General features: G+C 41.2%; 1 protein-coding gene across 5 annotated transcripts; it reads left to right on the forward strand.

Moving 5' to 3' along the window:
- The first annotated feature begins 822 nt into the window (after positions 1-822).
- LOC115171392 (phosphoribosyl pyrophosphate synthase-associated protein 1) lies at positions 823-14,584 on the forward strand. Of its 5 annotated transcripts, none has more exons than XM_029728160.1 (11): positions 823-854; positions 4,052-4,104; positions 6,442-6,508; positions 6,914-7,086; positions 7,594-7,709; positions 7,824-7,879; positions 8,033-8,178; positions 9,186-9,230; positions 11,261-11,331; positions 11,528-11,674; positions 12,383-14,584. In XM_029728160.1, the coding sequence occupies exons 4-11, from the start codon at positions 6,933-6,935 to the stop codon at positions 12,539-12,541; spliced, it is 894 nt and encodes a 297-aa protein (XP_029584020.1). In that variant the 5' UTR covers positions 823-854; positions 4,052-4,104; positions 6,442-6,508; positions 6,914-6,932; the 3' UTR covers positions 12,542-14,584. The 5 variants fall into 5 exon arrangements, with proteins under 5 accessions (XP_029584020.1, XP_029584017.1, XP_029584015.1 ...); XM_029728155.1 differs by lacking the exon at positions 823-854 and adding an exon at positions 3,088-3,484; XM_029728157.1 differs by lacking the exons at positions 823-854; positions 11,528-11,674 and adding an exon at positions 3,087-3,484.
- The last annotated feature ends 974 nt before the right edge of the window (positions 14,585-15,558 follow it).

A 15,558-nucleotide genomic window follows, 5' to 3' on the forward strand; every position in this document is an offset into this window, starting at 1 on the left:
AATAGCGCGTTTTTAAGTTTCAAAAGATTGTGACCCCCCCACCCTTTGCCTCACAATGGTTTGATCCACTGCCAGTTCCTTAGTTGGCAAGGTAACAGAGGGGTCGTATCTACTGTAAATTAGTGCTTCAAAGTCCCTGTGATAAGGTTAGCGATAAACTGAAGTCCAAACTGAACAGAACTACACTCTCTTCTTCCATTGTCTTAAATATATTTAATGGTCTCGTTACAAAAGCTAAATTGTCGCAAGGGAACTTTTATTTATTTATTTTATTTCACCTTTATTTAACCCGGGTAGCAAAGATTATAGCAAACACCACTGAAACGTAATTGGTGCTCACTAGCTTTGCAAATTCAGCTATTGTTGGAAGCCAGCCAATATGAAACAAACTATTAAAATTACAAAAGGTTGCAGCATATGTTGTGTAAATGGTGAACTCATACAGCTGTCAACTCTTGTCATTTTAATCCGTTTCACATTTGCTAGCTACCTTTTAGATCGAAGCCCAAATAGAATGATAAAAGATAAGATGATAGAAGCCCATCTCCTACTGTAAATAACCTGCACACTGTGTGTGTGTGTAGCCAGCCAGCCAGCCAGCCAGGTAGAAAAATGGCAGAAAAATAAAAGACGGACATCAGAGTCTTTTTCAGTACACCAAAACGCAAAGTAAGAACCCTAGTAGCCTAATATCTCAAAGACTAGTTGATAAAATGTTCATAAGAAAGAAATGAAATTCTAATGGAAATGTTTCACAATGATGTCATTAGGCAGAGCACGCAACAGATGGCACACAGACAGCAGAGTTGGGGACAGATATGCAGGGACAGACTGGCAGAGACAGGGAGTCTCAGGTAAGTTTGTTGAGTCTTTGTTTGGCAACATTATGAAAACTTCTCAATTTTTTTAACTTGTAAAATAGGAACATAATTGGAAAATGGATACCCCTACTCTCAACTTAAACTGCTGACTGAACTAAGATTTGTTAAAGGCAATGGTATTGCTGTTGTGATTAGTTGTGTAGTTTTGGGTACCGGTAGTTAGGAGTACGGCAAACACCTTATTTCTTTGGTTCCTCAATATACATTTACCATATTACAATGTAGGCTATGTGTTACAGCACTACTTTTGGTGTCCCCCTCAGCAATTGCTCTTGAGAAAATGTCATGTAATTGTCCCCTCCAAAGTTGATATCAGATTTTCGCCCCTGTGTTCATGAGAGTCTCATCTTCCATAGAGGGGTCCTAATAGTTTTCTAGGCCAAACCGTTTGGACGCTACAGACGATTTTGTGAGAAGACAGATTTTCGGGATATCTCATGGTTGGACAAACACCGCTCTAGCTTGGTCACCTTTCACCGCAGATGCGGAAGAGCGACATAGGCAAATGCAGTGGATTGAGACACATCCAATGAAAAAATAAATAAACAGATCTCTAGCTTAAACTGACAGCTTTTGATGTTTATTTATTTATTATTATGCTAATTAGATTTCCACAGGGGCGCTGACATCAACCTTAGGGGTGACGGATTTTGATGGGCATTTTTTTATTACGTTACTTAGATTGACGCACGGGTCTGATTAAAACTTGACAGTTGTTGACCTCTTGAGGTTATTTTGAGCAATTGCAAGAAGAAACCAAATGAACAGGAACCACCCACCCATACACACACATAAACATCACAGGTGCTAAAATGTTTCCATGCTTATTTCATACATAGCCTAAAGGAAAACATGAATGTATTGTTTTTGGGTATCCTTTGTAGGATAGATAGATCAGAGATGTCCTGTCAACACAGCAGTAGTACATCACATCAGCACTATCCGCATGATGATTGCTGCAAGAAGCAAATCAGATGTTCAACTAAACTCTTGACTTCAAGCCCAAAGTTCGGCAGATGGCGATATTGAATCATTTCATCTTACCGTCCAAACGCATTGTATGCAGCCGGCAATACATTCGTATCCCTAGTGGACCTTTTTGTACCTGAAACATTCTCCATTCAGGCTGCATAGGCTTCACCTTCCTCATTAGCTTTATTTAATGGAGAGAAGGTGGAAAAAATTGGGAAAATATGCATACGTTCCTTATGAAAAAACATTTTCCACTGCCCTGCTAGAGTGGCTAAATGTTAATCCAGGATGTTGTGTATCGCGTTCAGCCAATTAGGTTGCAGCAGTCTGTTTTTTCACCCCTAACCTAATAGAGCCCCACAGTGGAGTTGTCATAATACAAATAAAACCTAGTGGTCAAACAGGGAAATGATTCCAATCATTTTTACACTATTTGTTTTTCCCATAGGGGATTTTAGAAACACGTAAAATAAGGGCTGTGTTTCGTGTAGGCATGGTGTTTTGATAACCATGTAAATCTCTCTCTGAGTTTTATCAAAATATTCGGCTCTATCTATTCTCATATAATCGAAAATGCTAATTAGCATCAAAGTAGACATCATGCAAGACTACAAATCCCTGCAAGCTCCTGACTGATCTTTTCGACTCATTAAGTCAAAATAACAAATCTTTTGACTAATTTCGTTCATTTGAATAAGTAATGCCCAGAGCACGCAGGACCACCTACCAGCAAATGATGAACTAAAAACTCCAAAGTCATGATTCTTACAAGCCTCTCATTCACATCTCACAAATCCAGCCCAGTGTCGCAGCTGTCTAAGGTGCTGCATCTCAATGCAAGAGGTGTCACTACATTCCCTGGTTCAAATCCAGGCTGTATCACATCTGGCTGTGATTGGGTGTCCCATATGTCAGTGCACAATTGGCCCAGTGTTGTCTGGGTTTGGCTGGGGTGGGCCATCATTCGAAATAAGAATTTGTTATTAACTGACTTGCCTGGTTAAATAAAATACGACATTAGAATAAGATGGACGGTGAAATGAAACGACTCAATATCGCTGTCTGCCGGCCTTTGGGCTACTTGACCCCCAGTGCAGGAATCTATGTAACTAATTGATTCTAAAAACACTCCCGTTTCCAACAAAAAATACATACATTGCTAACTCAACTAATAATAGGCGGCAGGTCTGTTAAAAAATACTTTCCCCTGATTCGGTTCAGGATTCTTTTTGTTGTTGTCGTTCATCTCTTGCACAGCCAGCCAACCACACACAGTCAGACAGACAGCAAAGCTAGAGAGCTAGCCCCAAGCAATTTATTTCACTCAACTAGCATAGCTATCTTGGGAGATTATATTTATACTGGATTTAATAAGGTCTAATAATAACAAAGTGCATTTTAACATCAACGTCGCACGTTTTTGTATCTTTTTTCGTATGACTATCTAACAGTTAGCTTAGCTTGCTAGCAAGCTGCAAGTGTGGTATCGTTAGTTTGAGAAGAAGCTAGCTAGCGGTATAGACAGGTGCTAGCTAACCTGCTGCCAGAATGAATGTCGCAAAAAGTGGTTATCGGGTCTTCTCTGCCAATTCTACTGCAGCATGTACAGAACTAGCCAAGAAAATAACTGAGTATGTATATTTTATTGTTCTAGCTAAATGTACGTGTTATGATAGATAGCTAACCAGATAATGTTGCTAGCTAGCTCGCTAAAATGTGTATGCTGGTGTTTGCAGGTGCATGGCCACAGATTAAGTCATTTGAATGTAGCCAGGGGTCTTGCTTACTGTCATTAATCTATTGGGTTTATGAGTTGGTCATTTGCTAGATGTTGACAATGACATTCAGAGGCTAAAGGGAATTGATTTAATGTGAGACAGTGTTGGGTGTCTCGGCTGTGTGAAACTGGGACCTGTCTGTTGTTAACGTTAGTGACATTGAAACAGGGCGCGAGTGCCAGTGATCTAGCTGAACTCTTCCCATGTCTAGATATGCAAGGTAGTGGGCCAACTGTCTCTGAATTACAATGTGACACATTACAACATGTTGCTTGTTTGCTTGGGTATCAAATGGTAGAGGTACAGCAGGCTTAGTCAGAGTGGGGATCCGTTTCCATGCAGGGCCTCTGTCCTGTCTGAATAAGACACATCACAGTGTCATACCTCTTGTACTGATTTGTCTGGTGTGTTTTTTCACAGACGACTAGGAGTTGAATTGGGCAAGTCGGTGGTCTATCAAGAGTCCAATAGAGGTGAGTTGAAACTAATTATGTATATAACGGGAGGCTGCTGAGGGGAGGACAGCTCATAATAATTGGAATAATAACATGGGAACCAGGTGTTTGATACCTTTCCATTGACTCAATTCCAGACATTATTATGAGCCATCCTCCTCTCAGCAGCCTCCATTGGTATACAGTGCATTCGGAAAGTATTCATACCCCTTCACTTTGTTACGTTACAGCCAATATTTTAAAATTGATTTAAAAAAATAATCCTAATCAATCTACACATAATACCACATAATGACAAAGCGAAAACAGGTTTTTAGAATTTTTTAAAACTTTATTACAATTTTGAAACTGAAATAACTTCTTTACATAAGTATTCAGACCCTTTGCTATGAGACTCAAATGTTTCTAAAACTTGATTGGAGTCCACCTTTGGTAAATTCAGTTGATTAGACATGGAATGGCACACACCTGTCGATATAAGGTCCCACAGTTGACAGTGCATGTCAGAGCAAAAACCAAGCCGTGAGGTCGAAGGAATTGTCCGTAGAGCTCCGAGACAGGATTGTGTCGGGGTACAGATCTGGGGAAGGGTACCAAAACATTTCTGCAGCATTGAAGGTCCCCAAGAACACAGTGGCCTCTATCATTCTTAAATGGAAGAAGTTTGGAACCGCCAAGACTTTACATAGAGCTGGCCACCAAGCCAAACCGAGCAATCTGGTTGAAGGGCCTTGGTCAGGGAGGTGACCAAGAACCCGATGGTCACTCTGACAGAACTCCAGAGTTCCTCTGTGGAGATGGGAGAACCTTCCAGAACGACAACCATCTCTGCAGCACTCCACCAATCAGGCCTTTGTGGTAGAGTGGCCAGACGGAAGCCACTCCTCAGTAAAAGGCACATGACCGCCCGCTTGGAGTTTGCCAAAAGCTAAAGACACTCAGACCATGAGAAACAAGATTTTCTGGTCTGATGAAACCAAGATTGAACTCTTTGGCCTGAATGCCAAGCGTCACGTCTGGAGGAAACCTGGAACCACAGGGGCGAAGGTTCACCTTCCAACAGGACAACGACCCATAGCACAAAGCCAATACAACGCAGGAGTGGCTTCGGGACAAGTGTCCTTGAGTGGCCCAGCCAGAGCCTGGACTTGAACCCGATCGAACATCTCTGGAGAGACCTGAAAGTAGCTGTGCAGCAACGTTCCCCATCCAACTTGACAGAGCTTGAGAGGATCTGCAAAGCTTGTGTGCCAAGCTTGTAGCGTCATACCCAAGAAGACTCAGGGCTGTAATTGCTGCCAAAGGTGCTTCAATAAATTACTGAGTAAAGGGTCTGAATACTTATGTAAATGTCATATTTCTGTTTTTTATTTGTAATAAATTTGCAAACTTTTTTTTGCTTTGTCATTATGGGGTATTGTGTGTAGATGGAAAAAAATTTTTTTAAATACATTTTAGATGAAGGTTGTAACGTAACAAATGTGGAAAAAGTGAAGGGGTCTGAATACTTTCCGAATGCACTGTATAAATCATTGGTTGAAACCAGGGGTTGAAACCAAAATTATTTTCTAATCGTTTCGTTCTGAACAGAACCATCATTTTAATTTTTCGTTCTGTTGCACTGTTCCTACAGCAAAATTGAAATTGAGAGCGAGAGAGGGAAGAGGAGGCTCGGCTTGACGCCCTGGGCATCTTGTTGTTTTGACATGTTTTATCTGAATTAGGCCCACAGAATTATACTTACGGAGGAGCGGCTTCCATGAATTAACTTTGAATGTCTGACCTACAGAGAGTTGACTGTTGGACCAGAGCTAGCTAACAAGCTTGTGTGTGCAGAGAGGCATCAGAATTAAAATAAAAACATGCCTTACCTTTTTGTAGTCTGAGCGACAGAGTGAGGGCTTTGCATAGGCACTTTGTTGCATTTTTTGCGGGACTGGAAAAAAATGCCTGGAACATAAAATTATGTTATTAACCGGTTCCCATACTTTTAAAATAACTGTTCTGTTCCGGAACAGTATAGATCACGTTCGTTCCCGATTCTGTTCCTAAAAAAAAAACATTTGTTCTGTTCCCTGAACCAGTTCCAACTCCTAGTTGAAACCCAGTCACTCTGCCTACTCTGCTAATACAAAGAACAGCTTATTTGTTTGCCCTGATACAAATCATTTTTCTGTTTTGGAAAACATGACATGTTACAGATAAGTGTTTACAATGGCTTGATAATTATGCCTGAACTGAGTGTTATGCCCTAGTTGACATAAACAAGTCTAGGCACATTTGGGGAGCTGTAAGTGTAAAGTTAGCATTTTACCCACACTTGCTGTTGATTCAACTTTATGTGACCCTTGATAGAGACCAGAGTAGATGTGAAGGAATCTGTTCGCGGCCAAACTATCTTCATCATCCAGACCATACCCAGGTGAGTAGACTGAAATATGTCATCTCCTCCATACTTCTGTGTCTAGGACACACACACCTATACTGTGTGTGTAATGTGGTGCAGCCTTTAGGACTATGCATATCAATCTATGTTGTAGGAGGGGTATTCACACAGTCATATCACGTGTTAGGTTGCATTACCCATATTCAAACCGGTTTGATTCACACACTATAAATCAGGCACAAGCTCATCTACCATAATATGAATAGCTACCAGTGTTATTAATAGCCATCCTCTTATCTGTCATCTGACTTGGCGTGCACAAGCTGTCCTGAGCATATGTTGTTGCCCTCTGCTGGAGAGTTGCTCAGCATGAGTTTGCACTGACCGCACCATAAATGTGACCATTATTTGTTATTGACACTTTTCCCTTGTTTTAACCAGAGATGTCAACACGGCCATCATGGAGCTGCTGGTCATGGCCTACGCCCTTAAGACCTCCTGTGCAAAGAACATAATTGGGGTCATTCCCTATTTCCCCTACAGCAAGCAGTGCAAGATGAGAAAAAGGGGTTCCATAGTGTGCAAGCTGCTGGCTTCCATGCTAGCCAAAGCAGGTAATTACAGCCTGTATGCAAGTATTAACAGTTTACTGTTTACATTGCCCTTGATCATCTGTGTTAAAGGAAAATGTCTACATTTTTGAACTTCATATTTGTAATCTTCAGCCCCACCCCAACATTAACATATGTGAAAATTGAACTTTTTTTTGTTTTGTGGAAAAAATATAGAGGAAGATAAGTGTTTCCAATGACGCCAGCGGTGTGCATCATGTGATTTTAACCAATAATGAGTAGGCATTGACTTCTAATTGTCTACTAATTGGTTGATGATGACATTGGAAGCACTTATCCACCAATATTTTTTTTATTACAAAACAGAAACGTTCCATTTTCACATGTGTTGATGTTGGGATTGTGCTGGAGAAGAATTTGAAGTGGAAAATGTTTTACATTTCCCTTTAAACTTGCCACTGTGGCTGATTTCTCATTCTTCACCCTCTCTTAAAAGCAGTCCGCTGTTTTTTCAGTCTCTTTTCTCATCCTCTCTCTTTCTCCTTCCAGGTTTAACTCACATCATCACCATGGACTTACATCAGAAGGAGATCCAGGGCTTCTTCAGTTTTCCAGTGGACAACCTGCGTGCCTCCCCCTTTCTGCTTCAGTACATCCAGGAGGAGGTAACCATCTCACTGTAGCTCATGTGCCATGCCTGGTAGTAAAGTTGTAAGATAGTGAACTACACACAGCGGCCTATTCAATGTAAAATGTGGGCTCCTCTCACTTCCCTTCAGGTCCCAGATTACAGAAACGCCATTATTGTTGCAAAGTCACCATCTGCTGCTAAGAGGTAACATACTATTTAGTTACAGAGGCCTGGTGTGATCATCTTATGTAAATAATGTAAAAGGGTGTCAATTTGTAAGTCGCTCTGGATAAGAGCATCTGCTAAATAATGTAAATGTCTGCATTTCTCCAGTGTTTTCTTGCTGTTGTCTTTCAGAGCTCAGTCCTATGCAGAGCGACTGCGTTTGGGCCTGGCAGTGATGCATGGCGAGGCTCAGTGTTCAGAGTCTGACATGGCGGACGGACGACACTCTCCCCCCTGTGTCCGTAACACCTCAGGACACCCTGGGCTGGAGCTGCCTTGTAAGACCTCTCTAGAAGCCCTATATAGCTTATAGCTTGGTAACTAGCCAAGTGTAGTTGTAGTCAGTCTGCCATCAGATGAAATTGAAACCGTATCTTTGTCTGTAGCTTCCCTAATTCTTTATTGTTGGTCAGGCTGTGTCTGTAATATATAGAGGGATGCATAGATGCCTGTACTCGTCAATGGTTGCATCCAAAAGTATGTTAAGTGTAGTGTGAAATGTTCAAGTTTCTGAATTATTTGAATCATTATTTCAACCCCCCAAAATATCCATGGCAAAATCCTCATCATATGGATTTAATGTCCGCACCCACAGCTTCATAAGTGATGATTCTGCTATAACCATTTTAACACCTGACATTATTTTTAAAGGATCTTGAATTGTGTAGCCTGTTTACTGCACGTTCTAATTCCACAGATACACTGCTTCTACTAATGTTGCGACCTTAGCCTCCCTAAAATGTAAAGGCATTCATACCAAATCCTTTTAGAATGGTTTGCATGTTTAAAAATGACATTTTGAATAAGAGAACAACCATTTTGTTTTTCATTTTGAGAGAATGACACTAACTTGATATTGGGTATGTCTCATTTTCTCAGTACATTCGTGGTAAGGCTGTTAAAACAGTTGGGTCTGACAAAACAGGGTCAGACTTTCTGTCTGGGCTTTGTGTCATTGGCAAATGACTCCAGCCAGTATTATGCCCAACTGGCTGTGTCCCCCCTTCAGCTTTAGTGTTTGTAATAATATTTGTATTATTTACTTAATTTATTATCCTTGACTTAAAAAATCATCTTTTTGTAAGCCTGGGTCAGTTGCAAACTGTCCTACACATTTCTTGAATGAATAAGCCTAGAGGAATGGTTTTGGATTCTTCACGGGTTAGCTTTAAAGATTGTGCTTCATGTAAGAGGATTTTCCCAGTCCTGGCTTCATGTCTTTGTAGTCTGTTATGTCGAGTCTCTGTGGATGTGTGTTAACGTGGTGTTTATTTGTTGATAATAGCTGGCAGCAAACAACAAGCTCCGTTCCCAGGCATAGAGCTCCCAAGTACGACCGTAAACTTAATTCCCTTTTGACCACCAAATGGTTCCTCTCCAAATGGTTCCTAAATGCGTGCATGTAGTGATCAAGGGTTTTCAAATCATCTTGCCAACAAACAGTCTTAAGTGCATGGTCCTCAGTTGTGATTGAGGAAAGCATAACAAAGACAATCAATGGACCAATTACAAATGATATGGATCAGTTAGTTGATGTGGTCTAGCGCTACAGATCCATAGTGGATGTACTGACGCCTATGTACCCTCATTGCATACTGTAGATGAGATCCTCATCAGGAATGGATCAATGTCTTCCTTGATCCCCAGTCAGGTCTCCAGTCCAGCAGTGTGTGTCAGAGGCAGAGACTTCAGACTGTTCTGCAAGATGGCCTGAAAGCCCTCCGTTAGTTGCTTTGTGAGACTCTATTCAATCATCTGACAAATGGAACCATTTCTCCCAGATACATGTTTTTATTTTCATCCGGACTCATCTTGCCAATCAACACATCATGCTTCCCTATTGAAGCCTCGCCCGAAGGAGTCTGATTAACACCTGGCCTTCAGAAATGCATGTTTTGAATACTAATTAAGCATGCCTTTTATATGTAGGCCTAATACATCATGATAGGAAGAGGAAACAGGATAATCCTTTTTTTCAGAATCTAAAGCAAAGATCCAGATTTTTGGGTGGGTGGCAACATGTTGTTCTTGTGTGTGCTGCTGAACACACAGTACAGTATACCACAGTAGGTCAGGTCAGGGTTATGTTGTGTTCACCCTCTTCCCTGCTGCCCATACAAACCAGTGGGCTGCTGTGTCACATCTTGGGCCTTCCCACGTTTAAATAACCGGAGTTGTACCGAGAAACACCAATCAGAGGGTGTTTGGATCTATAAATCCTAAACGTGGACCCTACATGTCAATAACAACACATCTACTGGTTTGGGTGTGAATATGCAAATCTGATTATAACCTCAAACCATGACTATCACATATTAGTTGTATTATAGCATATGTATTCCTTAGCTCAGCAATGCTGGCTTCTAGCATCATTGAGAGGATTTCTGAGATCTTCAGGCTTTTCAACTCTTGCTTCACATATATCCAAGACAAGTTTATCTCTAAAATATGTGTAGGCCTAACTATAGTTTTTACTAGATCATTTTGATTAATTTCTATATTCTACCTGAAAACATTCTAGGTAGTACCTCTTTAAGACTACAGAAGGTTTTAAGACCTAGTGGTGATGTTGATGCATTTTGAAAAGCTGAAATGTTCCAGTGCTTATTATTGCTTGTGTGTGGTCCCCTGTAAGGAAGGCATGTGTTCCAGGAAGGAATGTGTTCCTGGCATGAACCTGTGTTCCCTGCTCATCTCTAGCTTCCACTCCCACAATCAGCTTCCCCACTCTGGCTGGCTGATTGTCCATCCGCTGATTGTGTGCTTCCCCCATTGACTGACAACAGTGGTGTTCAATAAGACAAACCTGGAACATTAGTAAGCGTGTGATTATCTCATCAGTGCTTGTCTGCCTCTATCGTTTTTGATGGATTAATGACAAGATTAGGTTGTGCATATTGCTACATGCAAACTGTTGCCAAATGTCTGCACTGAGCTCTGAGCAGACAGTGTGTTGTGGAGGCAATTTAATATCAGCGTCTGATTGGGTATACTGGGCAAAAAGCCTGTCATTTTGATTATCCTTGTGCTGGAATGAGTTTGGCATTCCATTTAAATCTATAAGGGTATAATTGGGACAATTGACAGAATTTATCTAATTTCCCAGTTACATCTCATTTTGAAAAGAGAATGTTAATCAGTTACCCAGAAGGGGGGAATTGCATGGAACATCAACTATTAATTGCAGAATACATAATCATAACAGTGATTGAAATTGGACTTTGTAATTGTGGAAAGCTCATACTTTTTAACCCATTTTACCCAATCTACTCTGAGATGTATCCTCGTTAGTTTTCCTGTTTATGCCAATGGATACTGTATGTGATGACTAGCAGTGACCAGTTCGTTCTTCCTTTTCAGTAATGATGGCCAAGGAGAAGCCCCCGATCACTGTTGTAGGAGATGTGGGAGGAAGAATCGCCATCATTGTTGTAAGAAATGTGCCCCTTTCTTTGGGCCATTTGCGGTTTTGTCTTGGAAGGCCTGTGCTAAAATGAGCCACTTGAAATGAATTTGCAACATTTTGCCACATTGTATTTAATAACAGAATATGACAGCCTTAGATTATGGATGAAGGAACTACAGGCGTACATCATTACCAATCCCATGGTTGCCGTTCTTTCCCAGGATGACATCATAGACGACGTGGAGGACTTTGTGGCGGCAGCTGAGATTCTGAAGGAGAGAGGCGCTTATAAGATCTACATCATGGCTACACATGGGCTGCTGTCTGCCGATGCCCCCCGTCTTATTGAGGAGTCCGCCATCGACGAGGTGTGATACAGATGTAGGATCTTAATTTCAGACAGTCTGCTACAGCAGGAAAATAATCCTGCAGCAACAGGAAATGCTAATTATTATGTGGATTATAATTAATAGATGTTTTTGTAGGGGTTGATACATTTTTCATGAGGGAAAATCAAGTGGAAATGACAAACTTCAGAAGCCTTTTTAAACTTCAAATACACTACAAGTTTTAGATTTCCTGCATTAGATTTCCTGCAACAGGGCGATCAAATTAAGATCCTACATCTGTAACAGCAGCCCTGTGTTCTGAATTTATCACTACATCTTGATTGGGGAAGTGCTCAGTTCCTCATCGTAAAAGCTTTTCTATCACTTTACAACGGAAAGGCAGTGGCAACACTTTCTATGTACCACCTGTGTGCAAGGTATTGCAACTTGATTCGTAGGATGTTTCGTCGCCTGTATAAAGGCTGTTATAAGATACGTAGTCAGGCACACTTCAGTCTGGGAATGAGACAAAATAGACCACGCCGACGAACGGTTGAAAACAGCGGGTGGCCCGGCTGTCCTATCACCTTTGACCACAGTACATTGTCCATAATTTTCCATTTATTTCCAAGCGATTCTACATGTAATATCAACACTGTTCGTGGACACCCAGCAGGTGATCTACTGCACACGGCCGACCTTCATTATGGTGTTTCCTCCTCTGATCCCTGTCTGTCTGCCCCCCAGGTGGTGGTGACTAACACCGTCCCTCACGAGGTACAGAAGCTCCAGTGTCCAAAGATCAAGACAGTGGACGTCAGTATGATCCTGGCCGAGGCCATCCGACGCATCCACAATGGGGAGTCCATGGCCTACCTGTTCCGCAACATCACGGTGGACGACTAGGCCAGAGACATAGGATTGAGTCTGTGCTGGAGGTGAGGTGTTCGGAGAAAGGCTGGTGGTATACACGCTATGGTCCCCTCCTCTCTCCACAGTGCTAGAAGTGCATACTGTCCCTGTAGTCTGCACCTTCACACACAGCCTAGTTCAGAAGACTAGGACGAGGGGGAGTACCGTCATCATATCCCCTCTTACAAACCAATAAAATGCATTTTCATCAGCTTTTATGCCCGGAACATAACATGGAGTTGCTCAATAAAAGTGATAAAAGAAACAAAAAGTTAAGCAATACTAAAAGGTTGATTTAACGTGCATATTTGTTATCAGGTCATTTGTGATGTTTTTGCCTTAAGGTCTGCCAAACCAGCAATGTATGAATTACTGTACCTCACCTCCATGGTAGTTTTGATGTCTTTTTTAATTCCTCCATGCTTCAAGATATGAAGGGATTTGTTATTTTGTTGGTTCACTGTTCACTGTTTTGCCCACCTGAATTAAAGGTGTAGGGTGAGTGTTACGATGAAAACTAGCTTTCCTTGTCTAGCCCAGGGGTGGGAAAAATAGATGTCTTTTTGGGGGGGCGGAAATTATTTTGGGTCAAAAAACTCCAGGCCACTCTTGAATGTCTGAAGCTAGATAGAAAGTATGTAGATATTATAATGGACTGATATTTTTTTTCAAACAACTGCCCTTTTTCTGGCCCACAAATTGCTTTTGAAAAAAATCTGTGCCGCCTTCTGATAAATGTTGAAATCCCAATGTGGCCCTCGAGCCAAAATGATTGCTCACCCCTGGTCTAGCCACTGTTAACATATCTAATGATGTCTTTTTCTTCAGTTCTCCGTTATGAAGGAGGGTGACCGTATTTCACTCTAAGTATCTTCCCAATAACATCACTTATTGCTTGAATCATTTCCTCCCACACCCCCTGGCCCTCCAGGCCTACCGAGCACTGTGACTGCTTTGCATTTGGATGCAGGTGTGTTAATGCAAAACCTACTGAGAACAAAGCTAAAGGAACCCTAGTACAGCAACTCCCCACCAGTTCTGAGTTCTGTGTGACACCTAAGCCTTGTGAATTCAGGCTGACTCACCAAATACATCTAGTAAGACCACATATATTGTCTACCACCACACATTAGGCCACAGATTAGGAACTTTTGACCCACCATGTTTGAATCCCAAACACTGTCCTAGTCATTGTTACTGTATTGGTCCAGTCAGTCAACTATTCTCTGTGTAACTGGAACAAATGTCATGATTTCCATAGGTTGGGCAAACTGTATAACATCAGCTGGATATCTGAATGGATATAACCTTTTATATTAAAGGGGGATATGACATCCTGATTCTGAAGTAGGCTTTCCTATATAGTCTTGTTGCTTCTCATTGACATTCAGAAAGACTGACAATATATGCATTATGTGTCCATGCTGAGGTCATGGTTTTGAATATAGAAATTGTAATCGTGACACTTTACCGTATGATGTATGGAATTGTGGTGTCAACTTACTGATCAGGAGGACTGAGATCTGTCATGATGAAAAGATGTGGACTAATAGTCAAACTGATGTTCAAGGGAAGTCGTGTCTGAACACTCTGTTGGAGCATTAAGCTCAGGGAGATATGCTTATGAGGCAAATGCATAATGTATGTGAAGAAAAACCGCTCTTAATGCTTATGCCTATGTCTCTGGTACAGCAAAGTCTGCGAATGTAAATGTGTTGCATTCCGTTCGGCAGAACTTTCTGTTTACCATTCTTTGTTACTTTTGTTGTTGGCATTTGTTCTTTTGTTATCCTGTAGGATGTGCTAATTGTAAACCGCTAACTATACCCATGTGTGGTATATACATGAGGAAAGGTCCTTGGAGAGAAATAGCTGTTGCTATGCCAACTCATATCCATGTCTTCCGATAGCACAGTGATTTGTTACTTCACCCTCATTGTCTGATCTTGATGTAGCCTATTTGTGAGTTTATGATTTAATTGAATAATTGGTGTCTGCATCCAATTTTTTGTAAGTTAAAATAAACCTTTGGCTTCATTTTGTTTTTGCCAGACTTTTTATTGGTGAACAAAATTGTTATGTGTTTAATAATGTTACATTTTATTCTGGAGAATTGTAGTATCTCTAGTCTTAATTAACAATCAATTTACTCTTCTGTTAAAATGAACCCTTCACATTATTCAGGTCAACCTTCATCAGATCCCAGAACTATTGATTTGTAGTTACACAATTATTTGACCATCGTACAATCCCAATATTGTCAGTTGTTATACTTGATCAGGGGAAAATACCATTGAGTTTAATCTACGCTTTGATCAGAGAACATTACTTCTGGTTTGTGTTGTTGTAGTATAGCTACCTAATGCAGTGAGTGTACAGTATAGTGAGACAACTTCTTCAGATGAAGTCAGGGACCCTTTACTTGTTCCAAACTTCTCAGGTTTCTACTCATCACTGAGGAGCTTTGACCAAGTCAAGGGGCAGAGACGGACTAGAAAACTCTTATCCCATGCAGTGGAGGCATTGGTAAGGATGCACATGCTAAAATACTACACCACCACTCCTAAGAACTGTAAAAAGGTATGATAAAGACATTATAGACTAGTAATAGAATCTCTTTTAACTAGATGTGCTGATTTCTGATGTTGGCCCTATGAAGTCTTGGATCACAGAAAATAAGTTGCATGCATAAAATGTAGGAGCTCTAAGTTAGCCCATCGCCTATAACATAAATTGTACATTCTTTAAGTTTTGATAGATGGTAAACGGAAGCCCTTCCAACCCCGGAGAGAGTGGTACGCACCTGAGTGTGGGTCTCTTTCGGTGCGCGGTGATGAGTGTGAACCAGCTGGTGTATTGACAGCTGTGTGTTTAAACAGGACTCAAAGAGGAACTAGAGTGTCACAGATCATAGGTCACTTCCTCGTCTGGGCAGAGGGAAACAATGCACCATGTCTCTGTGTGTGGCTGGAAAGGGGAAACATATTTCTGTGTGCATGTGTGTGCACAGT

Source organism: Salmo trutta, chromosome 32 (assembly GCF_901001165.1).
Source record: "Salmo trutta chromosome 32, fSalTru1.1, whole genome shotgun sequence".
Classification (NCBI taxonomy): domain Eukaryota; kingdom Metazoa; phylum Chordata; class Actinopteri; order Salmoniformes; family Salmonidae; genus Salmo; species Salmo trutta.